The following is a 14,620-nucleotide window of genomic DNA, read 5'->3' as shown; positions in this document are numbered from 1 at the left end:
AACGTTATTATCACTGTTGGCTGGAATCTTTGCCTGTGGACACGCATGTATAAATCTTTTCGGCACCCAAACTGGACCAGTACCTGTTAAGACACACATATAACCTCTACCATTAAACAACACAGGACTGGGTCCTTGCCATTCACCTGTTCGCATGTCCTTGTGATAAACATAAAGTCCTGGAATTGCTTGTGGTCTTCCCTCTTCCACTGCTTGGTGGTGTATTACAACTGCAGGTTCTTCTCTACCTTCTGCTAAACACAAGTAATTTAGGGTAAACAATACTTTTGACATTCGATTAAATACATCAGTCTCATCATTCTGCTTTTGTTTTGCTAGATTTTCTTTCAGGGTACGATTGGCTCTCTCTACAATAGCTTGGCCTGTAGATGAGCGAGGGATCCCTGTGGTATGTTTCACCCCTGTCATGGTTTGACACTGGCGCGATGCCAGCGCCCCCATGAAAATATACTTTTCTAAATAATTGCTGTGAGATGTGATCAGAAACAGAGCAGAGCAGGCCCATCTTAGTAACAAAGGAAAGAACTTTATTAAACTACTACTACTAGAAAAACTACAAACACTAAATCCTGGATGAAGACTTTCTAAAACACCCCTCCTCCTCCCACCTAATTTCTAAACAAACTTAACAGTGAGACACCACCCAGGATCCTGATCAAGTTGCCACCCTTCAGATATTCAAATACTCAGTCTTTCAAGGGAGACAGGAGTCTCTCCTGTGCCACAGACCCCCCCCCAGGAAACACAATTGCCACCCTTGTGTTTCCATGTCACATATGGCAACCGCCCGGAGAAAATCTGCCATGGTGACACTCTTCTTTCCATGTCACAGTGCTCTCACCACCATGCATGGACAGACTGCTCATAGGGCTCCTTTAAGGATGCTTTGCCATGGACCAAAAGAGACAACAGTTCAGTTTCTCATTTTGGGACTACAGTCCCCCCCATTTTACCCTGGGGCTGAGGGTCCAAGAACAGAGGTCTTCTTCTCCTCTTCTTCTTCCTTGAAGATAGAGGGCTTCTCCACACCTTCTCCAATTCTCCTCTGTTCTCTCTACTCCTCTGCTGGTAATCACTGAAACAGGTCTCCTGGCACACCAACACACCACCCTAAGTGCAGCTTCTGTTAGGAGAATTTGGTTCAGTCTATGGCTAACAAGAGAAGTCCAGCCACAAGCCACTCCATCATCTCCTTCCAACTCGAAAATTTCTTCTTCCATCATCTCGGATCCCAGACTGTCTCTCTTCTACTTCAAATCAAGGAGGAGCAATATTTTACAAAGCTCTCATTTCTCAGGAAAGGGTTAAAAGCTCAGACTCCCTGGACGGCTGATATCTCTGCCCAGCAGCCGATTCCCAAGGCCAAGGCTGGGCGCCTTCCCCCCCCTCCTTCTCCTCCGCGCCAGCAAAGTTACAGGTACCGTCCGGACTCTCTATCTCTTCCCTCTGGGTGGGGGGGGGGAATGACAAAGACATCTCCGCTTCTCTCCACCCTTCCGTCCACAGGAGCTGGCTCGGTTCCAGTCCTTCTACCCCTCGGCTCACCTCGACCAGGCCTCATGGCTTCCCCTCCCCCACCCAGCCCCATGGCTGGGCAGCGGAGGTCCGCACAACACCTTGACCGGAACCAAAAAGAGCGAGCTCTTGGGAGTTCATGCTTTTAACCCCCTGTGTTCTCAGAGGCATATCCCTATCTTCAGTGGTCACTTCAGGTGCCAATATCTAAACTTGACCACTGATTGGTTTGACTCAACTTCCTAGAAAAAAATCACTTCCATGTCAAACCACGACAACCCCCCACTTCTGCATGAATGTAGCAATTTGTTGACTAACATAAGATGGAGTATTGTCAGTCTTAATTTCTGCAGGTACACCCGTAACTGCAAAGCAGGCAAATAAATGCCTTTTCACATGGAGAGCTTTTTCCCCGTCTCTACTGTTGCCCAGATGAACTTTGAGTAGGTATCTACAGTGACATTGACATATTTCAGCCTACCAAACTCTGCAACATGAGTGACATCCATCTGCCACAACTCTAAAGCTTTCAGTCCACTGGGATTTGTACCAAGTCCGAGGCCAGGCACATAATAACTACATTGAAGACAGGCACTGACAATCCCTTGAGCATCATTCAGGGGGATCTGAAATTGGCGGTGCATGGATATCGCATTTTGATGAAATGTCTCATGACTGTTGCCAGCTCTCTCAAACTTGTTCTGAGGAGGAACATGGACTGCATAACTAACTGCAGCATTCGCCAATGCGTTGCCTTCTCCTAAACTGCTGCTACATTGATGGCTTCTAATGTGCATGATACAAAAGACATGCTGGTGCTGTTTCAGTACACTCCACAACTGCAGGAACAATTCTCCTAAATGTTGATTTTGAGTCCTTCTGAGGAGTGCATCTTCAATTCTTTGCACAACTCCAGCTACATATAATGAGTCAGAAATGACGTTGAGTGGTTCTTTGTTCCAGGTTTGGAAAGCCCAACACACGACCTTCAACTCAAGGGTTTGTAGACTATCTTTTGCATCACCTCTGATTAAATGTTTCAACCATTTCCCTCGTTGTTGCCAAATGCACACAGCTCTTTTTGTTCTCCAGCCGGCATCAGTAAAAACTGTTTTTCCCTCAGCTGGCTTCCCCGAACACAAGGGTCGTTCCAACCACTGATAATGTTTGATGAAATACCACATTGGGCCTCTTGGTTGTCTGTTGTGCACCACTCCTGTGAAACCTAACAATGCTTCTTGCAGTGCAACGGAGTGTCTGAGCAGCCATTCTAGATCTTCATTCTTCACAGGAGCACTGATGTCTGCTGTTTTTTTTCCATCTATTTCTAGAATTCTGTCTCTGCCTTTTCATATCAATGCAGCAAGAGCATCTGTCCTGGTCATCACATGACTTTTTGGTTGAACAGGTAAAAACACCCATTCAAGCAGAATCGCTGCTGCACCAGGTTGGGACTCCCCTTTTTCTTTTTCCATTGAAAAACAATGGCAAGTGGACAGACATCAGCGTTGGAGAGGAACAGTGACAACAGCAAATGTTCAATGCGACGAGCACTCCAATGATGTTGTAATTTTTCCGAAACTTGAATCAGAGGCCTTTGTTAATCAGGGGTACAAACTTGAGGGCTGTTGGCATCACTGCCATGGAGCCACAGCAGAAATGGTTGTAGATCATCATTGGTGATTCCTACAATGGTACGAACCCACTGTAGGTCTCCAAAGAGTCTCTGAGCATCGTGTAAAGTAGAAATGTCAGCATGTAAGGTAATTTTCTGAGTTTGAATTTGTGCATCTGTGATCAGCCAGCCTAAGTATTTCCAAGGCGCTGATTGCTGTACTTTTACTGGAGATACAGTTGGTCCATGATTCTTCAACTGTGAAAGGTCCAATTTAAATCTGCATCTGCCAATGGCTCTTTGGTGAAAATTAGAATGTCATCCATATAATGATAAATCATTGCGTTGGAGAAATGTCGACGAATCGGTTGCAGGGCCCAATCAACAAACAGCTGACACATGGTGGGAGAGTTGCGCATGCCTTGAGGGAGAGAAATCCATTCATACCTTTTCATTGGTGCTGTTCTGTTGATAGATGGTACAGTGAAGGCAAATCGCTGGGTATCATGTGGATGAAGCGGAATGGTAAATAAACAGTCCTTTAAATCGATGACAACAATGTTCCACCCTTGTGGTATCATGGTTGGCGCTGGCAAACCAGGTTGCAATGCACCCATTGCTTGCATCTGTTCATTTACTTTTTGTAGATCATGTACCAATCTCCTTTTTCCTGATTTCTTGGGGACAGTGAAAATTGGGGTGTTCCATGGACTTACAGAGGGTTGAATGTGTCCAGCTTCAAGTTGCTCTTGTACTAATTGTTCAGCAATCTGCAGCCTTTCTCCTGACATTGGCCACTGCTCAATCCACACGGGTGTTTCAGTCAACCAGGTGATCTTGAGGATGGGCGGCTGCTCTGCAGTGGCCACTAAGAAAAATGCTGGTCCGTGGTCAGAACCATTCCAAGCTGGGAAAGTACATCTCTGCCTATCAATCCTGGAAGCAGTTTGGGCAAAGGCATGACGTATAATTAAGTCACAATAACTTGATTGTCTTCAAAGATGATGCTGATAGGGTCTCTGCTTACTGAAGGAATCTTCATTCCACCCAGTCCTACAATGTGGGAACTTGGATCTTGCAAAGGCCAGTTAGATGGCCAGTACATCTGATTGATAATTGAGACATCTGCACCTATATCAAGGAGTGGTTCTAATCTGATGCAGTGGGAACCACGCTGTAAATGTATTTTCTTGTGTAGGCGATCTTTCATATCAGTTGTGAAAAAGGCATCGTGGCCAGTTGGTCCAAAGCCATTGTCTTTTCTTTCTAATTCAGTTGGCTTTTTTGGACATTGGCGATGTGGGAGTATATTTTCCATTGCTATGATTTGTGCAATCTTGTTTCCTTTTGGAATCGTCACAGGGGGTTGCAAGGCATAAACCATTATTTTCACTTGTCCTGTGTAATTTGCATCAATGACACCTGGGATCACAATCACACCTTGTTTACTTGTGGAAGATCTTCCCTGCAACAAACCTCCAATTAAAGAAGTTGTGCTGTACATTGGACCATAAACATTGGTAGGAATTAAAGTTACCTTGTTATCGTTTAGGGTGACTTCTGTTGCTGTGGCCACATCCACTCTGAGGCTCCCCCATGTGGCAGGTCGATTTTTCAGCAGGAAGCTGTTCTCAGAGTCTGTGGGGTCAAGACATCGATTTATTTCTTTGTGCGGTACCTTGGTGTGCTGTACTGGGAGTTTCCCAACCTGTGACAAGTTTCTGTGGCATGATTGTCATTGTTGCACTTGTGGCACCAAACAACCTTTTGACAGGTCCGTCGGAGATGGTCTGTTCCGCCGCATCGAAAGCAGATGAGGCTAGGTGATCTGATGCTGGGTTGACTTTTGCTGCGATGAAGAGGGTTGTTGAAGTCATTGTTCGACAAAGCAGCTGCAATGATGTGTCCTTGCTGTTGCATTGCGTCCTGGATGGTGGCTGTGAATGCTGCAGCTTGATTGCTTTGTTCTGCTCGTGTGGCTCTGGCAAGCATCTCATCGACTGGACAGCCTTGAGGAAGGGTGACTAAAAGAGTTCTCGTATGTGAGTTAGCATTTTCAAAGGCAAGTGAGCGAAACAAATGTTCTTGAACATCAGGAGCATCCTTCAAAGCGGCTGACAACCTGTCAATGAATTGTCCATATGGTTCTGTGGTTCCTTGCTTTATGGTTGTATAAGGTGCTGGCTTTTTCTTACCTGCTACTGAAAGCAAGGCTTGTTGGGCCAGCTGTTGTGACAACTGATGCATTTCAATTGGGTAAGTGAGTTGTACCTTGTTTGTTGCATACGGTCCATTCCCAGTCAGCATATCTGGCTGGATTCCATACAAAGGATCTCCCACAACTGTATGTTTGTTGGCTTCCTCAATGGCCAACCTTCTCCATTCTCTTTCAAACATGAGAAACTGAGAAGGTGTCAGCAACAAGGATGCCATGCTAGATGAATCGGCAGGACAGAGAACATCTGCTGTAAATATATATTGAATTATGTTCCTTGCAGCCTCTGATCTGATCCCATAATTTGTGACTGCCTGTTTGGCTGATTGGAGAATTTTCCATTCATGGGATTCCCAAATTGCACTGTTGTTCCTTACGACAACAGGCCAGGCCAACAATTTGGCAGCGTCCCAGTCCCCACCTAAAATAGCATTTTTCATAGCTGAAGCCCACCAGGACCGCATTGGATTTTGTAAAACAGCTGGTAATGTCAATTTTTGCTCAGATGAAGATTCCTCTAATTGAACCTGTTGATTTGAAAGGTTGGCAAGCTGAGCTATTTTTTGCCATAAAGTATTTGTTCTCATTATCTTATTTTGTGATTGCCTCTTGTTACGATTATTAAAATTGGGAGGGTCTGAATCTGATTCCTCTGTGTCAGAGTTCAAGGGAAGCGGGCAGTGTCGGGCTACCTGTGTGTGACGTGAACTGACTGCTGCGGTCTGTAAAGCTACTGTCTGTGTTGTCTCTTCTGCTGTCCCACTGCTGCGGCCAGGTTCGAAACTGCCCCCCTGCGCGTGGGTCTCTGCCATCAGCTCTGGCTGCAGGATGGCCCCCCACCGCACGTGTGCGGCTGCGGCTGTGGCCACACCTCCTGGGGGTTGCAGGGGCGGCGCCGCCTCACTCCCTTCACCACCCTGGTCTCCATCCCGGTCTCCGCCCCAGTGTTCCATCACCTGAGCCAGCCCTGTTTCGTCATCAACTCCGCCTGCCTTCGCACGGCTCTCCATGCGTGCCACTACTTCCTGCATGGACGCGCTGACCGGAGCCCTTTGTCCGTGCATTGGCCACATATTATAAACACCAAAAAACTTTTCGACCCGAGATGGCTTCTGAATCTCTGTTTTTTCTGTCATGGGTCCCTCAAATGCCTGAATTGCCACCTCGGCTGCCCGTTTTTCGGCGGACTTACTTTGCAAGGTACATAAAACTTTCTTCAAAACCACAACAAACTCTAAAACTGTTTTCTTATCTTTTCCACTCTCCATGGCAGAATCCCAAAGGAGCTGCCATAGTTCTTGCCACTCAGTCTCGCTAAAGAGGAGTGAGGGCTTCTGCAATTTGCCCTTAATTCTGGCCCATAGTGTCAACTGTTCTAAGCCAGTGTCTTTTATCTTTTCACCTCTCTTTGAGAGAATATACAAAAGAAGTCGCAGTGCTGCATTCCAATAGCTATACATTTTTCACTGTCACTATCTTGGCCTGCGGTTTAACTTCCAACCAGTGCGGGGCGCTCTGTATCTTCTAAACGACACAGCTCCAACTACCCCACTCCATCTCGTCCACCTCTGCCGCGCAGCTTGTCCACCTCTGCCACGCAGGCAATGCGTGAACCACGGAGTCTACCATCCGTTTCCTGTTGTGAACAAGCCAACAAACAATCTGGAAACCTTTCTCAGGAGGTTTCAATGCTCCGGCATCCCAATCCCTGTTGCCTTTAAAAGCGATTTGGGATCTGTGTCCCCCATTGCGCCCTCCTGCACGCAATTTGGAGACCGTTTCCCGTCACTATCATAGAAGTGACAGTCAGTATCATAACAGTGACTTTTTGAAACTCATCAGAGACTTCCTGTCCCTGTTTGCTGGCACCATGTGAATCAGGGACTCATAAAAAGAAGGTGCGCTGGACAGGAACCAAACACAGATCCCAACCAATGTGGTTAATCATACGTTCTCCGTTTATTGTTTATAAGACAGCAGTTTATATACACTTCTAGATAGTTTACAATCGTGAGCACACTCTCATTGGCAAGCAAACATTGCTTGTCTTTGTCTTAAGGTGGCTAATGTTTCACACTGTAGACCTATACTAATTCACACCTAGATAGCTCAGTATACTGTCTTACACCTTAACATAATTTCTAACTGCGCCACAAACTTATTTCTAACTGTGCCATAGGCTTCAAGGCCTCACCGAGGCCCGTATCTGAGGCTTAGGCTGGGGTAGCTCAACCTTCACTCTAAACATACAAATCGTGATCTCTTTCTCTCAGAAATTCTTCTGCAAAAGAAAGTAAAGCTTCAGTCTTCTGAGTGTAGGAAACTTTCACACTTTTCAGTTCTGCCTGCGTATCATAGCAGAGTGTCCCCATGTGGTAATAATTAGCATTGACTCCATGATTCCAGTAGGCTGATCAATCACATTATTATATTACCCTATACCATATTATACTACTTATTAAGAAAACTCGTCGCCCTCACAGACAGTACAGACAGACCAGATTGGTCCTTGAATCCAAAGCACCATCACCAGTGGCCAATTAAGAAACCACCCTTTGATAAACAAATCTCCATAACACATTCCACATGCTCACAACAACAGGTGCAGCAAGTGAAGCTAAGAATTGTTTATCATTCTTTTCTCTGATCTTCTCACAGCCTTCCCCAGGACAATGCCTGGGAAAGTTGTGCGTTGCTCTCTGTGGCCAGAGAGCTGCGGCCACACCTGTGGGCTTTCTTGAGGTCACTCTATCTTGTATGCGGGGTAATATCCCAGGCTGAACCTTCAGCCTTTGTATTTCTTCAGCCATCTGTTGTACTGAGCTGTTGAAGCTGGCAAAGATCTGATAGTTGTATTCTATGAAGGATTTGCACAAGGAAAGAAGTATCTGATTAATAATTAAATTTTATTTTTGAATAGAAGGCAGGATTGATATTCAAGCTCTTTAGCATAAAGTGCATTGTTTAGTAGGCAGTGTTTCTTTCTGTAGTCATTTCTATGGCATTGTTATTGTATCTGCCCTTGTTTTGTGCATTGAGCTGTTAATACAGTTCAACTTTAAAATTGTAATAGCCCCTTCATGTATCTTTATTAAAGTAAGCAATTACTTCAAATTATTTCCAGGTATGCTTTGATTGCTATCTGGTTGTTCCCATGTATATGCACCAGGCCATATTCATTTAAAGACTACTGATCTCAATTCTGAGAATGCTGTACTGTCATTTGTTAGCATCTTTTAAAGTTTTAGACTTTAGCTCAAACTGCTTTCTTAATTTTTGCCATGGTTATATTTTAAAGCTTTAATCAGGGGAGTGCCAGGAGGCACAGCCTCTCAGATGCCATGACCTCAGTGGAGATCCATGATTGAGACAAATCTTTTTTACTTACGGCAGGGCTGTCAAGATTCTTGGAGTACTTTTCCAAGCACCAGTTTTGGACTCTCAGAATTCACCCCATCTTAACTCAGTTTTCTTTTTTTGCGATTATGTTATTTCTCTGCAAGATGTTTTTGGACCATCTCCAGTTACCTCAGACTTGTACTTATTTCTGTTTTTCTTTTCCATTGGTAGATATTAGTAGACAGTAGTTTTCAGAGCACTTAAATCCTCAGATTTCACAGCTGGAAATTAGTATGGATTGCTTGAGGAAAGGCAAAGGAAAATTAGTACCTTCTGACTTTCATGTTAGGGCTGGTAGATTGCCAATTTGAAAAATGTAAATAAGGACTATAGGCCGTGTTAGCATAGAAAAGGGTGGTGGGATAAATTGACTGAGGGGGATAAAAAGCCAAAGTTGTGGTTTGTGAATAAATTCATCAGCAAGTTTGCTGGTGTGATGGTTGTGGTTGTAGAAGTGTATTGCGGTATTAAAGCAGATAGAATTTTGATCTCAACAATTTAGAAATTGGTAATGTAGACCTCAATATGAATAACTTTTTCAACAGACTTTTAGTACTAGGCAGACTGCAGCAGGCAAGAATTATGATGTTTGTTAAAATGGTTGAGATGAACATAAAGGCATGCTTTTAAGTTTAGTTATATGGAGAATATGCGGTGTATATGGAGTTTGCCTAGACATGGAGGAGAAGGTATTTAACGTATGATTAGCTGATCTTTAACTTAGTCAAATATAACTGGGCAATTTATAGTTTTGACAATCAGCTGTTACCACCATAATTTTTCTGAACATGTTTTTACTGATGAACAGACACACCAGCTTTCCAGATACATGCACATAGTCATACCATGACATAAATATTTTACACAGCAGAAGAGGGAGAGGAGAGGGAAGATGAATATTGTGTTGTTACAAATGTGTTACAGTGACCCAGAGTACATACTTGTGATAACATTTGTCTTTTTCTCTACTGTTAATGCTAGGTGTACCCTGAATTGCAAATCACCAATGTTGTTGAAGCCAACCAGCCAGTTACAATACAGAACTGGTGCAAGAGGGGATGGAAGCAGTGCAATGGTCACCCACATATTGTGGTTCCCTACAGATGTCTGGGTGAGTGACTCAGTTTTAGTCTGTTTTTTCCTGCTCTATTTTTTTCAGTCTCTTCATGAGAAAGATAATCTACATAAATGTTTTCTGTACCTCAGTATTATTGTCTTTTCTGAAAGGAGTTTTGTCCAGTTGTTCAGTCCTTTGAAACTGCATTATCTAGAAAGAAAGTACTCCTGTTCTTCCCTAATTAAAACCTTCTTTTTTCACATTAATTTTTGAATATCTAGTACTTGGACTCTTACCATGAAAGACTATGGGAATCTGTATTTGTTGAAACAAAACAAAATATACTTTATAAATTCCCCCATTTCATCCTTCAACTTTATTTTTGTAGCAGTTGTTTGCTGTTCTCTCCTGTGTCCTTAGTGCTTTAAATCAATTAAAAGGGATGTTTGGACCCTCATTTTTTTGCTAACCTTTACTTTAGTCTGCATTAGAAAATAGAATTGTTAATTTGCTATTTTCATTAACATTCTAGGCATGACATTTCCTTGTTATTATTCCATATTTAAGTATGTTGCTTTACCACTGCCATTTGAACTGTGATAAATGCTGGAGTTCAGAGTTGGAACTTGCTTTTCTAGTAAGCCAGGACAGCTAAAAGACATGGAAACCAACTTAGACCAGTTATTCCATGAAATGAATAATGAAATAAATTTTTAGAAAATATACAATGTTTCTAGAAATTTTGGTCATTTGTGTAGAGTAGGTAAAACACCGAGCACAAGCTGCCCTTAGCAAAGCTGGGACTGAAGAGTAACTAACAGAAATGCTACCAGTGTGGTCAGAAGTGCCAAAACAGCAGGTGTATAAAATCTGTGATAAGTATCAGGGAAATGTTTTTGTTTGGCAAAGTTTCTAGGTCTGATGTTTGTTTGTATAGATATAAAATCAGTGTTTCTAAACCTGCGATATATCATTGTTGATGCTACTGAGGCTCTGAAGGACTAGTTTATTCTGAGCAAAATCCTCCAGGAGAACCCAAATTCAAGACTTTTAGTGAGGAGAAGAACCTAGGAATTACAGATTCTGACTCTGGGAAGAAACCTGCTGGCTTTTGTCTTTTTCCAGACATGAGTTGAGTTGGTTGGCTCCATCACAAGCTTTACTGCTAAAAGGGACACGCTCTTCTACCCATTTGTTGCTGTGTTTTCTTTAGTTTTTTATAGTCAGGATAGAAACATCAGCTTGTAGTCTTAAGGTAAGTCTAAAGCCAGATAAGCAACTTATTAGAGATGAGGCAGAGCTGCAGTCTCACCTAGAATGCATCAAGATATATTTGATCAGACTCCATGAGAGTGCACTTGCACCAATTAGAGATACAGTGGAAGAACATCAGACTAGTGGAACTATAAAAACTATTTTTTATTATTTATTTTATTGTCACCACAAGCAAAGCTCTGAATTAAGAAAAGGGAACTCTTAGGCTCAGGACTCTCTATCTTTATGTAGATTTGGTCAGTGCCATGGAGGTCTTACAACATAATTTAAGCTAAAAGACAATGTCATCATAAGAGCAAATGAATATAAATTGGCTATGAATACATTTCGTCTGCAATTATAAGGAAGTATCCGCAAGCATAAGGAGCTCCAGCAGTCATCTGGTTAAGGAGTAAGAAATCTAATCACATGGAATGAAGTTCATAAATTTATGGACAGGACTATATGCAGTTCCTTACAGGAATGAGGAACTGGACTTGGACTTTTAAGGTGCCTTCCCTGAGTTGCAGTTTTGAAAGAAAAATCATTGCAAGGGGTATGGTTGCTATCTTAGGTAGCAAGGTTTGGATGCAAAAATTTTAAAGATGTTTAAGCACTTCATTTCCATTAGCCCTTAGCCCTCTATTTTTATTTTTAAATCCCCACATATGCTATTGTTTTTCTGATTTCCTTGTAATTGAGGCTTATGTAGTTGTGTCTGACACATTGTGTCTGTTATCATTTTCACATGCTGACATTAATCTTTTGACCCTGACTAGAATAAACCTTAGATACTGATGTTCCCAAGGGTTTACTGGGGGATAGGTGGCCACATAATTACTTCCTCTGGAGGAAAAATGGTGGCAGTAGCCATAATCTGCAATTTCTCTATCAACCAGCCCTCTGTTTGTTGTGTACCATGTCTGTCTTAGAATACTTTTTCTTAAAAGTTTTTGTACAGAACTAAGGAGTCCAGAGGGATTTTAATTTTTTTTTCTCTCCTCCTAATACTTCTTCAGTATTAAAAGATATTTTTTTTCTAAAATGTTGCATCTTGCCTGTCAGCTCTGTGTGTGCCTCAGCTATTCTTAGTGTGGTAGCTGTTAGTGGACATTGTCAGAAGTTGGACATTGACTGTGCCCATTCCTCTGTAATTTTAGTGCAAATAGACCCTTGGCCTAGACCAGTGTTAAATCCATCTGGTAAGAATTAAGATACCAACAGAAAGTTTGTCAGTGGGCAGCTGATTGCAGGGTTGAGTCTTAATTTTGCATTGCTCTGAGGATCACTTCAAGTATTTTGAAGTGATTCTAGCCCAGTAATTTCCTCCATCTTGACAGTATTTTTTACAGTTGAGAAACAGCGAGTAACAGAAATCTGGCTGCTTTCAGGCCAGAGCATCTTTGATATACAGTCTGCTTGTATCATAATCTTCAGCCAAGGCTTTCAAATGTGTAGAGCCCATTTCAATACAGCCCTTTGCCTGCTCCAGTAGTTTTTTCTCTTTGAGACCTGTGCAGGGCAGTAGTTACAGCAATTCTTTGTAGCTGTATTTCAGTAACATTCATCAGATTTACTAAATTACACAGCTTCATATTTTCTTAAGAGAATGCAACTAAAGCATAAAAATGGTGTTTTAAACAAAACAAAATGAAAGCCCCTTATTTGAGTCAGCTGTGTGTCTTTGCATTGACTACAGAAATATTCCTTAAAAATGTTCTAATTAAATCTAATCTTAAAGAGTTAAATTACATTGTTTGAGTGAGGACTTGTGGTGCTTGACATAGAGCCACAAATGTGTTTGGGTACATAGCAAAGATGAGGAGCTTTGAGATGCGCCGGTGGAAGAGTGAAGATCTGCAGAACTCCCTTCTCCTGGTATCAGGTGCATGTGCCACCCTAGTGCCTGCACCACTTGCTGTGTGGCACAGTTTGCAGGGTTACAGCAGACAGTGTCAAGAAATCAATGATTTCTTCTTTGTTGTACAGAAACTGTTTTTGGGAAAATACCATGGCTGCCAACCTGGCTGTGTAAGTCTTGGTGGGAGCTCTGCTGGTGGTTACAGCAGGAAGGCAGGATTTCTGCCACTGTTGGGGCAGTGTGGGCAATAAACTTTTCTAGTCTGCACTTTCTCATCTCTTCACTGCTTGCCCAAGGAAAAGCAGCTGGTGAATTTGTGCAGTGTGGCCTGTGAAAAGAAGTAGTTCACTCCATGTTCCTTGCTGGTTGTGGGAGCAGGCATCCTTGTCCCAGGGATGTGATTCTTTTAATACCTTGGATAAATGTGTGGCTATGCATTTCTGAATAGATGGCATTTCATTTTCTGTTGGTGAAATACATCCTGAACCCTGGATAGAAAGGAGAAACTCAGTTACATAGGTGTTTGTGATCAATATGTGGGCATGGCAGACAGGATCATTATGTGGGCATGGCAAGGCGTGGCAGAGGGGGAATTACAGGAGATTAACTGCACTGTGTGAAGTGCATGGTCTGGAATAACTCTGCCTCATTATCCTATTAATGTATGCTGTTAAGCACTGCATTCACAGCGTTGGAAAGATCCAGATGTGTCGGAATCTCATGTATACAGCCTCTGTCAATCAGAATGTGATTACTTGCAGTCATTTGTTCATAAACAAGTAGATGAGGTGTCCTGGTTTGGGGCAAATTTGGAAGAGAACCTCTGAAGGGGTTACTCTAGAAAGCAGATTCAAGTGGCCCCTCCCACAACCAGTTCGGGAAAATATTTCCTTGGAGAAAAGTGGAATAAAACTGTCTATTTAACAGGCAAAGTATTCACGCGCACAAAAAAATGAACAACATTAAACAGTAAAACCTCTTGCCCCTCCAAAAAAGATGACAAACTCAGAAAGTCCCTTTTGTGGGCTGTAAACTCAGGTCACTCACTCTCTTATCAGTCCCTCTGGCACTGGAAATGCTGCAGCTCAGGCCCAGCCCAGTGGGCCACAAGTATGAGCTTCTGGTGCTCTTCTGGGCTTTCAGTCCAGAGCAGGTTTAAACAGGTCCAAATAAAAATAAAAACCACAATCCAGGGAACTTCTCTGCCCCAGCTAGCTATAAACTAACTAAAAGCAAAGAAGAGCTCTGTCCTGCTGTCTGTCAGTCTGCAGACAACAAAATTCAGGAGCAGGAATGTGGAGGAGTGAGTGCCGGTTCTGAAAACACAGTGCTGGTTTAGTTGTTGCTGATCAGTATTTGCAATCAGTCAAGGAGTTTTCAGCTTCTCACCCCTCCAGCGAGGAACTGGTCAGAAACAGCAAAGGCAGCTGACCCCAGTGACCAAAGGATATTCCATGCCATATCATGGCATGCTCAATATATAAACCAGGGGGAAAGCCAGCCATGGTGTCTGCTCGGGAGGTGTCTGGGCATTAGTCACTGGGTGGTCAGTGAAAGCTTCTTTTTTAGTAAAATATACTACTATTATCCTACAATAACACTACTAGTAATTTTTTGTTCTTAGTAGTAGTAGCATTAGTAGTAGTAGTACTAGTAGTAGTACTTCTACTCACTTTCTTTTCG

At 42.8% G+C, this 14,620-nt stretch overlaps 1 protein-coding gene across 4 annotated transcripts in view; it reads left to right on the top strand.

Annotated features, from left to right (window-relative positions):
- The window catches only part of APP (amyloid beta precursor protein), a 233,854-nt gene that overhangs the window by 85,155 nt on the left and 134,079 nt on the right, over positions 1-14,620 (top strand). For all 4 annotated transcript variants that reach the window (XM_068180683.1, XM_068180685.1, XM_068180684.1 and 1 more), the window contains exon 3: positions 9,747-9,876. In XM_068180683.1, coding sequence (XP_068036784.1) covers positions 9,747-9,876 — 130 coding nt within the window. The remainder of the gene's footprint in view (positions 1-9,746; positions 9,877-14,620) is intronic.

Source organism: Anomalospiza imberbis, chromosome 2, assembly GCF_031753505.1.
Source record: "Anomalospiza imberbis isolate Cuckoo-Finch-1a 21T00152 chromosome 2, ASM3175350v1, whole genome shotgun sequence".
Lineage (NCBI taxonomy): Eukaryota > Metazoa > Chordata > Aves > Passeriformes > Viduidae > Anomalospiza > Anomalospiza imberbis.
The sequence above is the reverse complement of the archived record's forward strand: the minus strand, read 5'-3'. Positions and strand labels throughout refer to the sequence as shown.